At 36.6% G+C, this 17,351-nt stretch overlaps 1 protein-coding gene across 10 annotated transcripts in view; it reads right to left on the bottom strand.

Moving 5' to 3' along the window:
- Positions 1 to 17,351, bottom strand: part of PCNX1 (pecanex 1) — a 93,249-nt gene that overhangs the window by 13,432 nt on the left and 62,466 nt on the right. For all 10 annotated transcript variants that reach the window (XM_064424411.1, XM_064424412.1, XM_064424407.1 and 7 more), the window contains 14 exons: positions 15,652 to 15,744; positions 13,981 to 14,131; positions 12,310 to 12,451; positions 10,788 to 10,965; positions 10,291 to 10,399; positions 9,568 to 9,697; positions 8,563 to 8,621; positions 7,600 to 7,815; positions 6,970 to 7,223; positions 5,794 to 6,024; positions 4,377 to 4,477; positions 3,031 to 3,181; positions 1,082 to 1,312; positions 436 to 710 (listed from right to left, as the gene is read on the bottom strand). In XM_064424411.1, coding sequence (XP_064280481.1) covers positions 436 to 710; positions 1,082 to 1,312; positions 3,031 to 3,181; positions 4,377 to 4,477; positions 5,794 to 6,024; positions 6,970 to 7,223; positions 7,600 to 7,815; positions 8,563 to 8,621; positions 9,568 to 9,697; positions 10,291 to 10,399; positions 10,788 to 10,965; positions 12,310 to 12,451; positions 13,981 to 14,131; positions 15,652 to 15,744 — 2,321 coding nt within the window. The remainder of the gene's footprint in view (positions 1 to 435; positions 711 to 1,081; positions 1,313 to 3,030; positions 3,182 to 4,376; positions 4,478 to 5,793; positions 6,025 to 6,969; positions 7,224 to 7,599; positions 7,816 to 8,562; positions 8,622 to 9,567; positions 9,698 to 10,290; positions 10,400 to 10,787; positions 10,966 to 12,309; positions 12,452 to 13,980; positions 14,132 to 15,651; positions 15,745 to 17,351) is intronic.

Genomic DNA, 17,351 nt, shown 5'->3' with positions numbered 1-17,351 from the left:
AAACATTAATATAGGCACTCTCATATCTGCCAGACAGGAACCCTACCAAATAGTCCTGATTCTAAAAGGTATTATAGACTGCAAAAGCCATCATACTGAAAAAACACAGTACAGAAGTTGCATTGTCTCTCATTATAAGACCTAACATTAGATCTGAAGTTGCAATTCCTGCATCTAGACTTTGTCTTCTTTCCTCTGAGCTCTCATTTACATAGTTTGTGGTATATTACTCAGCTTTGGAGATTAATCCTGTACCAAAGCAGCTGCCATATGTTACTGGTGTGCCTAAAATAAGAGTCAAGGTTTATTTATTTTAATGTGACTGAATATTATAAATTATGCTCTGTTGAGCCTGTGCAAAACTAGTTAATGGAATATGAGAGCATGAACACAACACTAATGAGAACCTAATGAGGACCCCTTTCCTCAGCTCACCTGTGCCATGTAGACACTATGAAGTTTCTGATGTTTCCTAAGCTGATGGCTCCCCCAAGAATGTCCTTTAGCTGCTCATGACTATCTGAATAGGAAGTAGTCAAAGGTGAGACATAGATTGGGTATCCAATTGGCTGGTCACAAGAAGAGTTGATCATGTTCCTCAGAGCTTGTTTAGCATTTTGGATACTTCCTCTTTCTGGATTACGGTTACGCAGGAAGACAAGCTCCTGCTGTTGTCCTGCCCACAGGCCACGTACACACTCCTTATTGACCTGCAAAAGCCAAGAAGAGAGGCTGTGTCAGAAAGGGAAGCAATGAGAGCATGTGGCGACTGCTGTGTTATACCAAAGCTTTCGTGAGCACATGCAGTGTTGCACTGCAGAACTGTCAGCATTCACACGCAGCTCCTTTACAGGCTGAACTTAGGGACACAGGCTGCAACGGTGAGGATAAAAAAACTTAAGAATGGGATGAGAAATAAGTGAGAATGAACTGATTTTCTGATACAATACTTGCACTGCATGAGAAGAACCAGTCCTATTAATAACAAAACAGTAAAGATTTCAATGAAGCAGCAGTTTGGTATAGTTATTAAAATACACCCCAACTTGCTGTCAAACTGTGAAACATACACAAAGCTTACCTTAATGACCCTGAAACTGAGATAGCGCTTATTGAGCATAATGATTTTATATTCATTGGTGCCATCGTCCATCACGTGGCGCAGAGCAAGAAGGGATGGAGAATTGGAAAGAACTGCACTTCGCCAAGCAGGGTCCCCTTCATGTGCTATAACTAGATTTTCTTCATGAGTTGTTATAGCTTCATAAAGGACAGAAGGATCATCGTATTCATCTGGAGAAGTGAAGTGATCCTGTTTCCAATAATACATGTTAATTAAAGTATGATTAATATTTCAGATGTAACTCTGATTAATATTTCAGATGTAACTACATATAAAACCAGAACATTTCCCACCTCAAACTTTTTAAATGTTCAGTGCATTACACAAAGTTAGCCATCAAAAGTATCAAATACCTACTTTAGAACACGGCTAAAGATGACTTCTTTTACAACAGATTGGTTCTGTTTGCTTGTATTTGCTTCTTTTTCAACTCAAAACCAAAATGATTAGAAGGACCTGCCTATCACTGATTTAAGTAAATTTCTAGATGAATTTTACACTAGATTTATATTTATTTATACTGTTGGCAGAAGCTTTTTAGTTTTAGCTTTTTTTCTCATTCATAAGCCTCCAACTGTAAAACACTCCTAAGCAAAACACTGACTATTCACTAAGACTGTACTATATGAAAATAGCAATAAGAAAAACAATATTTACTATTAAAAAGTTCACATTAATACTTGATAACAAATTTCTTCAGCATCAAGACAACTTACATTACTATAAAGACAACTTTACTGCCAGTCAAATAAAAACTGCAAAACACCACAGAAAACACAAAATCTGCAAGTTCAATTCAGTATTGAGTAAGAGTAGTTTCTGGGTAAAAAAGGATTGTGGTTAACAGCTAAATTTCCACACTGACTGAAGCCTGGGTATGTTGATGCACTGCAAGTGAATTAAATAGTCTTTCGCAGATTAAGAGAATAATGTTCAGAACTTGTATTTTTTTTGCTGTTAGTGTGACCTGTTTTTCTCTCACTCTTCATTCTCTGACTTCAATCAAACCCATTTTGCACAGCAGCCCTCTGAGAACACAGAGAGTTGTTCAAGTGGTACTTCTGCTGGTTTCAACAATGATTTGGTAATTATTCTGCTTTGCTGTTGGTACTCCTATCACACACATTCTACTAGATTCAGAAAGTTTGTGTTATGCGAATAAGTTAATTCAATCACTGCTAGTTTTGGGAGACTCCAGACTGTAATGAAGGCAAAAAAAGAAACCTGTATCATTAATTTTTAAACTGCAACTAAGATTGGTTTACTTATGATTTTCAAGCAATCTATTCTTCCTGAGTACCAACACTTCCCACCTCTTACAGAGTGCTTATCACTAAGTACATGTTTTCTTGTACTTGCTGAATTGATACATGCACTGGACAGAATTTGAGATCATTCCTCTTCACCCACACTTCACTACAAAGACAAACTCTAATTTCAGCTTATGGAAAAGCAACCTTCTCATTCTCACCTGAAACCTGTGATTACAACACTTCAAAGTAAAAAACAAGAAAAACAACTCCCACTGGAGGAGAGGACTATGCAGCTTTGAATGCATAACTTTTAAACCCATGTGTAGGGAAGGAAGAAAGAAAATATCAGAGAAGCTGTTCATAAGGGAAATCTCTAGATAAGTATGAAACAGGACTTGACATGTTCTCTGATCTACAGTTAATGTAATTTTCAAGCTCTGAGCATAAACAGCATTCCCTTTTCCTCTGTACCACCTTCCACAAAAGCTGTAATAAATCAAAGGACAAGACACAGTAGTCCCTCCTTTTCAGTAGTCAATTTCTATCACAGTCCTTTTATTCCCATCCTTTTTCCTCTCTCCCAGCCTCTAATTTTTAAAAGAAAAAATGCACAGAAATAAAAAACTGGACACATCTTTCTGTGTAATCTCTCACTTGATGTAGCTTCAGTGACATCCGTATTCCAGGGACCACTACTTTCCTCAGTAGTTCCATGTCAGCAAAGATCCATTCATCTCTAATTGAAGATATACGGAAGTCACCCTTAAATAGGGCATGCAGGCCATACAAGAAGGATTCCAGGTTACTGTTGAGGGGGAAAAAAATGAAAACAACCCAAATATTAACAGAAGTACATATCCACTTATCATCACTGAAAAGAAACTACTGAGCTGCACAGAAAGGCACACAATTCTTCTCTACCAAGGTAAGCAAAGACAGGGAAAAGATGTGTGCGTAAAAAAATTTAGTACAGCAGATGTCTACCTGCACTGAACAGGTAATGGACAAACTATACATGCAACAGACTATTTACATGGACTAAAGCAAATAAATATCATGAGGAGTGCCTGATTTCTTTTGAAGATTTTTAAAGGCAAAACTTTTCGGGGTATATAACACAACAGACCAATTAAAGAGAGTATCCAACTTCAGCTGTCCATGCTTTATTACAAAATGAAAATGTTGTTAACTTTTCACACTTAAAAGACACTGTTTTCAATTACTAAGCTACATTAAGAGTGAAGAATCATATATGCTCTGATAAATCTTGCAAATCCATATATATACAACGTTCAAGAGGCAATTGACTGGTACTTAGAGCAATTAATCAACAGTTGTCCTGAAATTGAAGCAGAACAGGTTTTACAGTCAGCATCCAGCTAACCAATATCTTCCACATCCAATTATGCTTCTTTTCAAGCCATTACCTTGTTATTTCCTGAATATTACAGCTGTATTTTACATTTGCTTTCTAAAATTGAGGCTGTCAGTCTGCAAGAAAGTTGCCATATGACAACAGATTTGAACTGAAAATTTGTACGAAACACAACTGCTTGCTAAAGGGCCACCTACTGTGATATTTACCACAATGGTCTCATCTAACATCCACCAAGACACACCAGTTTTTTATTTTAAGGAACTTTTCTCTTTTTCCCCTAACTTCCATATAGGACATCTAGTTGGTGCAAGAAATGGAGCTTACTTTTAGAACTCAGTTCTAAACTGGTTATAACCAGTCCTTACCCATACCAGAACTCCCATCTTGAATTAGCTCAATAAAACAATATGCTTAGCTGCCAGTCCTCCCTCATCTGCTCTTCTTTAGTTACATTTCACTGGCTGTTGTAATGAAGAGAAGTTACATAGCACATTTGCCCAGTTTATTGCAAGATGGCATTAATTATCTATTTCTTTGATGAAAAGAAACTCATCTAAAACCTAATCTAAGAACTCAGAAGGATTTTGAGGATAGGAAACTTACAGCAGCAACATTTTATTACCTAGACATATGATGTGAAGCTGTTCCCAATGCTCTCCGCCCCAGAACACAGAGTCCATAACACAGTGTCACTAGGGGTGAGTCTTTACTTGAATCCAGTGGCTTGCAAGAACAAAAGAAAAAATAAGTTAGGTGAATGGAAAAAAGAAATGGCCACTGCAAAGGAAGATTCTGCCAGGAGTAAAAAGACCCAAACACAGCAGTTCTCAAGTGTAGGTGCCTACCACAGTAGTCACTCTTAAAAAACCAATTCTGATTCAAAGTCTGAGCAAGAGTTTTACAAGTATTTAAGAATACTTGTAAAGGTGAACACACATATATGAAATAAGAAACTGTAAGCTAAACAGATGCATGCTGCATTCCTCATGGTGTGTATCTTGCAGGCAAACTGCTGATTAGCTAAATTATAGGGTTTAGACAAAAATTTTTCTGTGAATACAGTGGGTTATCACTAGTTAGGAGTATTTAAGCCTGATTTACCTGACAACTTCCCTGGACTACAGTTTTAGTCAAGGGATTAGTTAGGGAAGACTTACCCTCAGTTCAAGGCCAGTAGTATAGCCAGGGTATATAATGCCCTAGCAAACGGCATCATTCAATTAAGTGATTAAGTCTGATTTTCAATACATAAACAAAATATTTCATGTTTCATAATTTTCTTTGGCTGTTGTTTGTCCTTTGACCACAGGACACTAAGTCTTACCCCTGTTAAGATAGGCTTTAACAGATCTTTTACCTCCAAAGCAAAACTGAACCCTTAAGTCTTGGATCCCTCATTAAACACATAAATTCCAATTATATTCCTGTCCCTTTAACCTCAATCAATTTCCGCTTATTCTCAAAGGCAAAGCTGTTTTGACACAGTTATTTTATAAACAGTAAAGTCAAGGCAGTCCTCAATTCCTCATTCCATACAAACATACTAATACGCCTATTTAAAAGGTGGAAGGATTGTGGAAAGAAGAAAAGGTTAAATGTAGGATGATTGTCTACACAAGCCAACAATTCCAGCGGTCCAAGGAAATGGTATTATGTGATCACTGAGAAAGGAGAAGTGAGTTTAAGCTGGAAATGGGTATCTTGGGTTTTAGGGATTTTTGTTTTGTAGTTTTTTTGTTTAAGTTAGGGTTGATTTGTGAACACTGATATCTAAGTACGAAACATCAATTCTGCAGACATACCCCTCTGCATGTAGATGTCTAAGATTCAACTGTTTGATTTGAGCTGGCAAATAAAATTCATTAATGAAATGGTTAAACCGTGCACTACTTACGGAATCTATTAAATTCACATCTCAGAACTGGAAGATCAAAATAATTTCAATCAAAATACTTTAATTATACATACTTGTTTTAAAAATCAGCATTAAACCCATCTGCTAGTCAAACCAACAGGAAAAAAAGTGACACCATCCTTACCTTTTCTCTTCGAGAGCAGCAATATTCTATCCAGTTCAAATATATCATACAGAAGCTCTCTCGTGAGATCCCTGCCAGACGGTGGTCATAGTCCTCATCAATATTGGGGTTAAATGTTGGGTCTACATCCACATAATTGCGGTCTGTGCACAGCCGCAGCCCCTCCTGCATTGTCTCGTTAGCTAACCATTCCTCCAGCTTGGGGGATGTTGTGACATAATAGATGATTCCCTGAAACAGTAGCAGTTAAAACTATGAGTCAATACTGCAATTTAAAAAAACCCAGTCAATCTCAATGTTTCAACTTATTTGAATTTTTTTGGTGAAAATTAACAGAACTGATACACAGTAGCAGTTATATTGCTCACAGGTACAACAGATTTGCATAGAAAACACAATACAGGTGGTGTGTAGGAGTATTTTTCAAAGACTGTCAGGATTTCTGTAGCCTACACCGAAGGAATAAGGAAAGAAAAAAAAGGATGGGATAGGATCCTCACTGTAATTTTTGCAGAAAATAAATACATAGAAATTTTATTTAGTTAACACAGAGGCTTAGATACAGAATTTCTAAAGAAATTTAAATTTTAAAAAAATCTAAAACACAAAACAGTTTAAGATTGCTGTGCTAGGGAACACAACTTTGTGTGTATGTGTGAGTAAGTATCTTGGAAATATATTAACCTGAAAATTTTCAGCTCCCAAAGAGTAGCTTATGAAAAATCTCTATTAGTACACTGATTACCTGAAAGGATCTGAGGCTACAGGCATCTTAGAATTGGAAGAGAGGGCTTGTTTCTTTTTTAAGAACTAAACATGGGTTTGGACAGCTTATGAAGACCAAAAGCAGCTTGGCTTTCTCTAAAGAAACTAACCAACCAACTGTCTTTTATAACACAGGTATTGTATTTGGGTAACATTTTTAAAGTTCCTATTCCAGCTTCAGCTAGGAGGTGTCCTCTCTCTGATCTGGAGTACAGGGTCATTGTCCTGCTTACGTGCTGGACTACTGAGTCACCATCAGTACAACAAACTGTCCTCCTTTGCAGAAAGTGCTCATTCATCTGTAATTATCACCTCACCCTATGATCCTCATGTGACAGACACTATGGGTTCAAGACATGGAGCAGTTCCCAGCCGGCCTCCCCCCACGGGCTGCACTGAGCCGAGCCACACCTTCACATAGTAAGTGGTGAGAATTTTCCGGAGATCAAAGACTTGGAGCATGGAAGCTGCACTGTTGTCAGTGATGCTGTAACCCTCCAGAACATACTTTGTTACAAGCACTTCCCAAGCCAGCCAACGCTGCCCAAAGGCTGCATTAAAGGAAAGCATGTGAGGAAGGTGGCCTGGTTCACAGCAACAAAAACCTTCATCTTCCTCTACACCTTCAGTGATGGCCTCTACTTCTCGTTGCTGACAGTAAGTTCCTTAGGAGAAAACAGAGGAAGGAAGAAAGAGTTGAATGCTTTACATGATTGCTTTCTGTTTGGAAGACTTTAAAATTCAACCTATTTCCAATAAATTCTTTTAACACCAAGTGAACTATCTGCCAACAAACACAAAATATTTAGATAGCTTAATTTATCACTCTAGGATCCCATTTTAGTTAGGTTTCACTAACAAGTAGCCAAGTTGCACTAAAATGGAAAGAGGGACTTAGCATCAAGTGACAAGAGCAAGAAGAGGCCCTGCAGCCTATTTTCAAAGCAATTTATTAACAGGATAGAACTGAAAACAACTTCAGTTTCTGAAATAGAAGCCTACTTTCTAGTGCAGACAGCTAAGGACATCTAAGACACTCACCTCTGAATTCAAGCCCCCTCAGCTGGAAGGTGACCAAGCCGTTTCCTATCTCTATAAGGTGTACTAGTGCATTGAGGTAGTCAGAGGCTAGGATGAAGCAGTCCCCAGTACTGTAGTTTCCCCAGCGACCCAGCAACAAGTCTCCACATAAGCTATGCTGAAGGGAACGGGTTAAATGCTCATAGAAGATAGAATTCAGGTTGTTGTCATCTGAACCTGCAGGAAGATTGGATTTAGGTTATCTGAAGTTGCAGAAAAACATCAAGCTTGAATGTAAATGATGACTTCACATTGAATCCTATCTTTTTCTTAATCACAATGCTGTTTCAAGGTCATACTCTACCCCCAACATGCCCTTTTTTATGGGACAACTACTCCAAATGAATGTCAAGTAACATTTGTATTTTTAACCAAATTTTTTCATAGTCGCTCCTCCATTTTTCAAATTATTCCTTCAGTTCCACTCATGCACCTCCCATCAATCTATTCAAGATAATAAAGTGCAAAAGCAAATGGAGCACAGACATATCTCAGTGATGTCTGTTGTACTCATTACCATGACATTGAGACACCCTCAAACAATACTTGGTACTTTTTTAATTACTGAAGAATAAAAAGCAAAACAGCTTAATGCCTGATACAATTACAAATAAAAAGGTAAAGCAAGAACACAAACCTAAGAGTGAAATCAAAAAACTTATGGGAGCCTGAAGAATAAAGCAAGAAAGATTACAGAAGAAAAATTAACAGTAGATGGAGTGACAGATGCTGGCATGGTTAGACAAGATCAGAGGGCAAAGTGATCATGAATCCTATAAAAATCCAATAAAAAGCCATTTACATTTGAAAATAAAGCCACTATAAGAAAGCTCACCCTAAAAAAAAAAAGAAACCCACCAACCCACTTCCCAAATGCCCCAAAAAACTCCAAACCAGCTACTAAAATCTAGCTAGGAGAGCTACCTGGATTCCGATCCAGCTGTGAAGCCAGTCTAGTATTTGAATGATCCACACGTTTTGTGCTGAAAAGAATAAAATAAAGCATAAAGTTATTTTAAAATAATTTTAGATGCATATTTTCTGCTCTTCTCATATGCAAAAGTACTTTTTGTCTATTTACTATTTACTGCCCAATAGTGCAGATGGAATAATCTTGCATTTTAGATGAAAGTGTATACATTTTCTTAGGTATCAAATTTTAGATGTGAGAATAAATTAAAACCAATTAAATCATCCCAGCTAACATTTCAGTAGACTTTAGTGAAAGATTAATTTTTAGACAGTTCTTTCATTATCTGAAATTACAACTACAATGCTTTAATCTAAGATTTGGAACATGAAATTTTAAACTGTTCTAATGTTAAAAGGGAAATAAGAAATACCAGAAATATCTATTCAACTTGTCCTACACTTTTTATGTAATATTTTATTAGTCTGATACACTATCAGCAAAAGGGAGCTTAAGAGAAATGAAACAAAAAGAAACATTCTGACCTGAAGATTCTTTTACTACTAATCCCATCTTGAACTAAAAAAAACCATTTACTTTGAAATATTTTTGTATTCAGTCAGCCAGTTCTGCCATGAGCAGAACGATAAAGAACACAGGTAAAATACACCTATGAACTTTTCCTCAAAACCTTTTTATACATAAACTCACTTTCTGATTAAAATTGCACTTCACAACACCATAAATTCCATGTTTTAAAACACCAGAATGGCACACCGCTATGGAGAAATTGCTTAAGCAGCTGAAGCAAATGATCCTAGTGTAAGAAACAGCCGCTACAATATTTCAGAAACAAGTTGAGTGAAAACTTTCAGTGCTTTATACTAGTTTTCTCTGGAGGAAAACGATAGCAGAAATTCACAAGTTAAAAAAAACCCAACCAAACACCCCAAACCAACATTTCAGACATACCTAGTCTATTAAAAACAAATTATTTAAAACTTTTTTGTTACACCTACTTGTAGTCTCTTTCCCAGAATTTGACAGGCCTGGCATATGAAGTGATGAATATTGCACTTCCCAGAAAAGGATTCAGTGGAGTAGAGAAGAAAGCTGACACAACTGCTTGGACAAACAACATGGCAGAATCTGTAGGATAAGAGAATTAAGGAAAGCAAAGCAACAACTACTGTTTTTTAGCTTCTGTGATTGTGATCAATACAGACAGCAACACCAATGAAGAGCAAAACAAGACCTTTATGAATTTCTATGCAGCAAAGATGTCTGTAGTATTTCCAGCTATAAGGGGATTATTTTTTGTTTTTAAAAACAGAAATAGATGGAAATCTGGCACTAGACATGACAGTCATTCCAAAAATTCAGCTGAAAATACTAACTCAACACTCCATTCAAACCAGCCTACAGAAGTGTAAAATGAAAACTCAAGGACTAAAACCATGAGTGGCTCCTGTAAAAGGGAATGACTATCAAAAGAAAAATAATGTGATTTTCAGAATTATTTCTGGTCCATGTTTTTCTTACATCAGGATGCTATTCCTGCCATTACCATATAATTCACAGCATTGCAACAAGGCAGAAAGTGTGCACAGCTTCTTTGTAAATACTCACTAGACAAACCTGTTCCTTCAGGAGTTTTACCCCATAACACAGAATCCATTATAATGCAGTACTCAGAAGTAATAAATACATGGCTTCAGAAGGTTTGCATTTTCAAAGGATACGTGGCACAGCAAAGGGCTGGGCAAAAGCATGGAAGGCAGATCCCCATGTGATCTGCCAGGGAGCAATGTAGGTATATACAAATCTCAATTTATAAAAGAGTTCCCAAAGCTACAGGGGAAAAAAAAGAGAAAAACAATTCAGTGTTTTCACTAACAATCAACATGCCTTGCATCCTGAGGAATTTACTGATTATCCTGAAGTTCTAATTGATCTACCAGAAGCTTTGAGACTTCAAAAAAAGATGTCATTATAAAAGCAAGTAACATGAGATGCACTTGATTGTTCTACGTACAAACTCATGAGATGTTTAGAAAGTTGCATGTGGTTTCTCAAGCAAACATAAATGTTTTGGGAAAGAGAAGTATTAGCTGCCTTACAGGATATCTGTTACAGTACAAAAGACTGAGAATCTTCAAGATTACCTATCAGATAGGACTATCCATCTGTTTTCCCCTTTGGATGAACTGAAACACCTAAAAATAGAGTTAAAAGTTACCTTGCTGAAGAGTATGGACATGAAGAAGAGATCTAGCAGCATGGTCTCAGTAAAACTTTTGTAATCAAAAGTAAAGAAGAGCACTGTGAAAATAACAGTGACATACTGGCACGTTGGGCTACTGAATGATGAACGCAGTAACTTCAAGCCAGCTATTGTGATCATTAAAGCACCCAACCTGTGTAAGGAAGTCACACAAAACAGTTATTACCTGTTACCTGAAAGGGGTTTAAAGACCACTTAAGCTGTGCTGTCATGCAATACCAATCTTTTCAAACTTTGATTTGGGTTTGCTTTTGGAATTGGGGGCAAGGGGTTGTTAATGATTTGTTGTTTTGTTTTTTTTAAAGACAACTTCTGACTTTTTTTAAAAAAGGTTACTATCTAAATCTTTTCATCAGTACTCTCAAGTCAATCAATATTCAAGATTATTTCTAAGCATGCCACTAAAAAAAAAAATTAGGAGATGAAATATCCTTGTGGTCTGAAGAAAAACCTGGTCTTTAATTTAGGTTATGAATACTAAAATGCAAAAATGATAGATTAATCATCAAGAGGATGTTAATGAACACTGGATTATCATTTCCTGCACAGCCATACTGCTCTAATTTCTATTGAGGGAACAGCAATTTTTCTCAGACATAGCAACTGACATATCAAACGGTTATTAAAAAAAGAAGTTACAGTAACATAATGGCAACATTCCCCCAAAGGTCTCATAGTGACTATGATAATGAGCCCAAAGCAAGAACTTACTAGATGCAAGGATTAAAATTAAGAAAGCCAAAAAAGCCACACACCACCCTACAAAATTAATCTAACAACTTGCCTCCCAAAATATTTTCTGTTTAATTTCAATATTTATAGTCTTTTGTTCTAAATGAATAGAATTTCAAATCCAAAAAAAGACATCTGGTTACTGTTTCTTGGAGGCAAAAAATGCAGGGCTTATTATTGAGCTATCATTTGCTGAGACAGTCAGATACACTGCTCAAGGGATTATAACGAAGACTCAATTGAAGAAGCAGTGTGCAATTCCATCTGGATATGGATTATACTTAGGGGCTAGGAAGCCTGGGGAATTCCTTGATGAGAGAAGAAAGGGGCAGAGGGGCAGCACACTGGCACACCAACTCAGAGAACAAGTCTGCAATTTACATCTGATAAACTACCAGAACATATCAACACTATCTTGACATTGCCATCTGGATAATCATATTATAGACTCCATAGTTCAACAAGCAAACTTATTGCACCACTAGGTAATTCCACAACATGTCATCTTCACAGTGTATGCTAAGAGCTGAATTATTTATCTTTGCAGGAGTGTCCTGTTTAACAGTGTAATACTCCTATCAGTTAGCTTTATACAGGCTTTCAAATAAAGAAAAGCTTTGTTTATTCCTTGCCTTACTCTTAAGACAATACCATTGAGGTGTTTTGTCTTGACGCCAGAAGTCACTATTTAATTTCCCACCACAGCAGACATACTCAAGATTACTTCATAGCCTTTTCTACTTACTCAGTATCCAGTTTCTTTGGACTAGCAATATTCTTAGCGCTGCTACTAAGCTCATTGAGGACTATCAGAGGATAGATAACATTCTTCTCTACAAAAAGGAGCCAAATGTGAAGTTTCTCAAACCACATAACATGCGCAGCATCTGTAAAGATATATTAAAAAGAAGAAGTCAGATGGCACTGTGAAATCAAAAACGTCTGGTTACAAAATAAAGACTCTTCATCCAATCAGCTTGGAATAACTGGTTTCATACAATGGACTTTGGTAGTTTTATTTAAGCAAAATAAAGAGAAGTTCCTGTCAGTAGTGCCAGTAGAGTTTTTGCACTGCTCACACAACAACAGAAGCTACTTGCTTACTGTACGCAGAAGGAAACAAACTGGGTTCCACCTCTTCAATAATTTCAACATCACTATCGGTGAAGCTGTTTGAAATTATGCCTTTTATCTCACACAAAAGGATGTTTTTCAACCCTATTCAATCTGCAGGACTCCTGGTTTACAACTCTACAATACAGAAGAGCCCACCAACACAAATGTCTGTCACTCGAGCAACTTCTTTTAAACCTCTCCAAGAATTGTAAGGTGTGTTTCAAATTATTGCAAATTAAGATAAAAAAATCTGTTCTACAATATAGGCTAGGAGATTTAATGTCAGAAGTTGTGGTAAACATTGATGCATACATAAAGGACACCACTGTAGCTTTTCTAGTTTTACAGATTAAAGACTTCAGGCATACAGTTGCACTTTTCTAGATAAAGTCTGACATCATACTACAATTGCTATTCATTTTATCCATCTTTACATGCAGTCACTGGGAAAAAAAAATCCCACAAGTTAGACATCAAACAAAAAGACCACACTGAATTGCTGCTACAAAGGTATAAAGTTTGCAAATCAATTCTGATAATTGCTCCTGAAAGCAGCAGAATGCTCTCTTGTTTTGACAACTATTTCAAAAGAAAAAACAAAAAGGTTTCAGTTGTTTCCACTTTAGACAGGAGCTTCTTAAGTCCACTGTTAACAACAAAAACATTCCAACAGTCAAGTCCCCAAAATCTACCAAAACATTCTGGAAAAGTGATAAACAGTGTAACTTCATCTCTTCTGCATCTCTGGGGAAAGATTCCATGAAAACACAGGCTTTAGCACAAGCTGCAAGCACTTATCTAAGCAGATCAAGTTATAAGACTAGTTCCTTGGTGTCTTCATCTATCAGTTGACCACTCATGCTATTTTCTGTTGTTAAACATGTCAACAATACTATTAAAAACCAAATCAGTGCCAGGATCAAGTCTCCACCAGCATTCACCACAGCTAATCCTCTAAAACCTCTGAAAATTTGCTATGTTGAGGAAATGCATAGTGAAACACACTTGATCTTTATGAAAAATCATTGAGGCAATCACAAGCACAAACTTTGCCACTCAAGATTTTGAGGACTATGTTTTAATGGAACTGCTCTGAGATAATGTTAACACTCATATTATCATCATCAGTTAAAATGCCACAGAATCAAAGCATGACGAACTGAGAAACAAATACATTTATAGATCAGACGTAATAAAATTCCAGTGGTGAGAAGAGTAAAGAAATTAAGTGTATCAGTAGGTAACACAAACTGGTCAGCAGCGACAGCAAGTTCAAGGAAGTGTTACAGACAATACTTACTCCGGACTTCAAACTGATGGTATTCCTTGGTTTTCAGCAGCGGGTGAGAAAAGCAATGCCAAGGAAGCTGCTTTCGGAGCTGAGGCAGAACATAATGGGTCACAAAGCCCACCGTACCCACCAATGCATAGAGAACATAACTTAAAATAGGCTAAAAAGAAGAATTGAAGAAATTAAGATTTGTGTTTTATAAACAAAATAAAATATTGTTTTGCTAGTGTATTTTCTAGCATATGGGCAGGTGCTCCTGCAATACTAATGTATCTCTTCATGAGAAACTGTACTACCAATTTTAAGATAAAACAAGAAACCCCGTGAGAAAAAAAACCCCTTCGTATCTAACAAATTTTCACTAAGCTGAAAGGTACTTTCAAGTAAAAACAGTACACCAATATTCTTTCACAGTCCATTGCTTCTGACCCATATGCATTTCATTTTATAAAGGTATTATTCTCTAAAGGCTGAACCTAATTTACATTTCCATCTGCTAGATAAAAGGAGGTATAAGCAAATCATTAGTTTCACATTCACTTGAGAAGGTAAGAAGCCTCCCACTAGACCAATCCCTTCCACAGAAGTAAAAAAATACTGTACAATTAACAAGAGATGATGGTTGGATTTCACAATAATGCTTTCTACACATTAAAATTTTCTCTAAATTTCTACGTAAGTCTAGATAATTGCAAAATTGTGATTGCATTAACTTGTCATAAGCTCTTTGTGAATTCCATGAACCCCAAACCTATTGAAATATACAACTGGTGAAGAGCATACAGCCAAGTCTCTCAAACATGGGGGAAAGCAACATTCAGGTGCAGTGCTGAAATCCAGCTACACAATAAAAGAAGGGATATTTTCCTCAGAAAACACAGGTACACTTGCTTAAGTAATGCACTACAACATAAAGACATGGAATTACCTAAATGCATATGCTTTTTAAAATTAGTTTCTTACTTGAAGCAGCCTGTATTCTAAAATACAGGTCAGAAATTTTCATTTGCCTTACATAAGGCTATTCATAAGCTAGTCAATGGTTCCATAATAGGAATACCAAAATAAGAAACTCAGTAACTGCAGCTCTTGAGGGAAATGCTTTACTTAAACTGAAGCACAGGATCTAGTCCCATGCCATTTTCATCAAGAGCTACATACACACATTAAAAGTATCCAAAGCACTAGCTACACTGACAAGTCAAAAACTTGAAACTCAAATGACCTTTGAAATCCTGTAAGTAATCATTCCAGTAAAGGCTTACTGCCCTATACTATAGTCTACAAAGAGCCATGCCAGCATGGAACTGCTGAGGCAAGGTTCAGCCCCTCAAACTTTAAGCACTAAACATTTTAAACATTTTTTTAGAGTTTCATTTTTCCTTATTTCAAAACAATTCTGACACTATTTGAGATTGATGACTCAAAAGGGGATGTTTTGTGTCAGAGGTTATAGTGAAAATCTAAAACATAGGGCAAAACTAGGAAAGAGCTAAGGAAGATGATCTTTTGAGCACCTAAAAGTGAAGACCTTCAGTCAGTCAGGCACTTATCACTCTGTATGTTTAAATACCATCTAAAATTAGCCAGAAGACTCAGTGAGCTACCAGAATACACTTTATATCACACCACAGTATTTGCATGCAGAAGGCAAATTGAAGACACGAGGTAATGTCTTACCTGTAAAACTGTAAATACTGTACTGACGTGAATTGCAAAATAGAGGACACCAATGACTATACACACTATTAGGTCAGACTGCAATCGTTCACTCTGTGGAGTCAAAATAAAATAATTTTAGAAAATATCTGCTTTGACTGACCTCTTAGAATCATTAAAGTTGGAAAATATCCCCAAGATACTGAGTGTAGCCTTTCAATACCTGCTTAATACACAAATGCAGTAACACTGAAACTGATTAAAGATTTTTTAATTATGATAGTGTTAACTACTTCCACTGAAGTTATTTGAAATTTCACAAGATAAACCTTAAAGCTAAGAGCATCAGTTCAGCTAAGTGAAAGGGAAAGACTCATAGTGGGGCAAGACAAAAAAAGATATCAAATGTATTCTCTAGTCCTGGACTGTGATGTGGTGTAAGGATCCCCTGATCAAAGCACTGGAAGGGACAATCAAATTTCCCATTTATAATCTAAGAAGTGTTTAAGCTATAAGGCAATTAAGAGCCCTGGAAGAATGCTGCTGAGGCCAAGCTACCAACCAGGTGAAACAACCAGGCTCTTTAACCCTTTTCTGCCTTCTTTGCAGAAGGCTACAGGAGAGCTTTGGAATAACACCGAGGAACAAGTCTGAATTTTCCATTACTCCTAAAAAATGAAAACAAGCCAGTGATACCGGCAAGCCCCGCCTCAAGACTAGTAATGCCAGGCTCAGCCACAAGGGGGCAATGCGTACTTAGGGCCCTTGCAAGTCGAAGCCTCAAGTTTAAGCTTGCTCCCACTCTGTAAAAACAGCATCAATATTTCCAGCCCAGAAAATCATTAAAGGATTATCTACTCCAAAATTGGCCAGATAATTACACACAGCAATTATTGCCGCAAAGCCTTAACTTCTTGGGCTACAACTTACTGTCTTTTTTCATCAGTTGTCCTGATTTTAAAAACCACAGTAAGAAAGACTATCAAAATCCTCAGCTCCTCTGCCCCCTTGGAGACTAACACCACAGTTTGAGAGCTAAAGAGGAGCTTGTAGCTCCTATGGTAACTCTTTCCTGCTAAATGTTAAAATAATTGCAGTTTCTCTGCTCTAAATATTTATTTGCAGTTTCCACACACTGCACCTCATCATGCTTCTAACTGCTGTATTATGAAAAACCCAACTATACAGCTCAGCCTAAAGCTGAGCCCTACACAAAGCTAAATGAATATTCAAGCTTCTTTTGTACAAGTTAAACATACTAAGCTTCTTAAGTCTCTCACTTATAGCTACATTGTCAAAAAGAATAATGTTTAAATATTCCTACTTCCATAAATATTTAGAGTGCATTTGTACTAAAAATTCAAAGTAGTGTTTAAGTAAATGGAAAGGTTACATTTGCTTCCAAAGAAAGTAAACAACAAAACAATTTAGACCACCCAAACAAACCACAAAAACCCCCCAAATATTTTAATTTTTAATTTCCACTTCTGGAACAGCAAACACAAAGCTCTTCCTCATAATTATTAGAAACACTGAGTTAATATAGTTTTGCCACCATTAACTCTTTCCCACTAACTTCTACACAAAAACAAACATCATCTATTATTATCCATGAGATAAATAGAAGATCCTCAGTGATACTTCACTGAGTCCACACTAGGGAATTCTAACTCTCTCTGCTCTTAAAAAACTTAAAATTGCAATTTCAGCATTATACTCCT

Source organism: Passer domesticus, chromosome 6, assembly GCF_036417665.1.
Source record: "Passer domesticus isolate bPasDom1 chromosome 6, bPasDom1.hap1, whole genome shotgun sequence".
NCBI lineage: Eukaryota > Metazoa > Chordata > Aves > Passeriformes > Passeridae > Passer > Passer domesticus.
The sequence above is the reverse complement of the archived record's forward strand: the minus strand, read 5'-3'. Positions and strand labels throughout refer to the sequence as shown.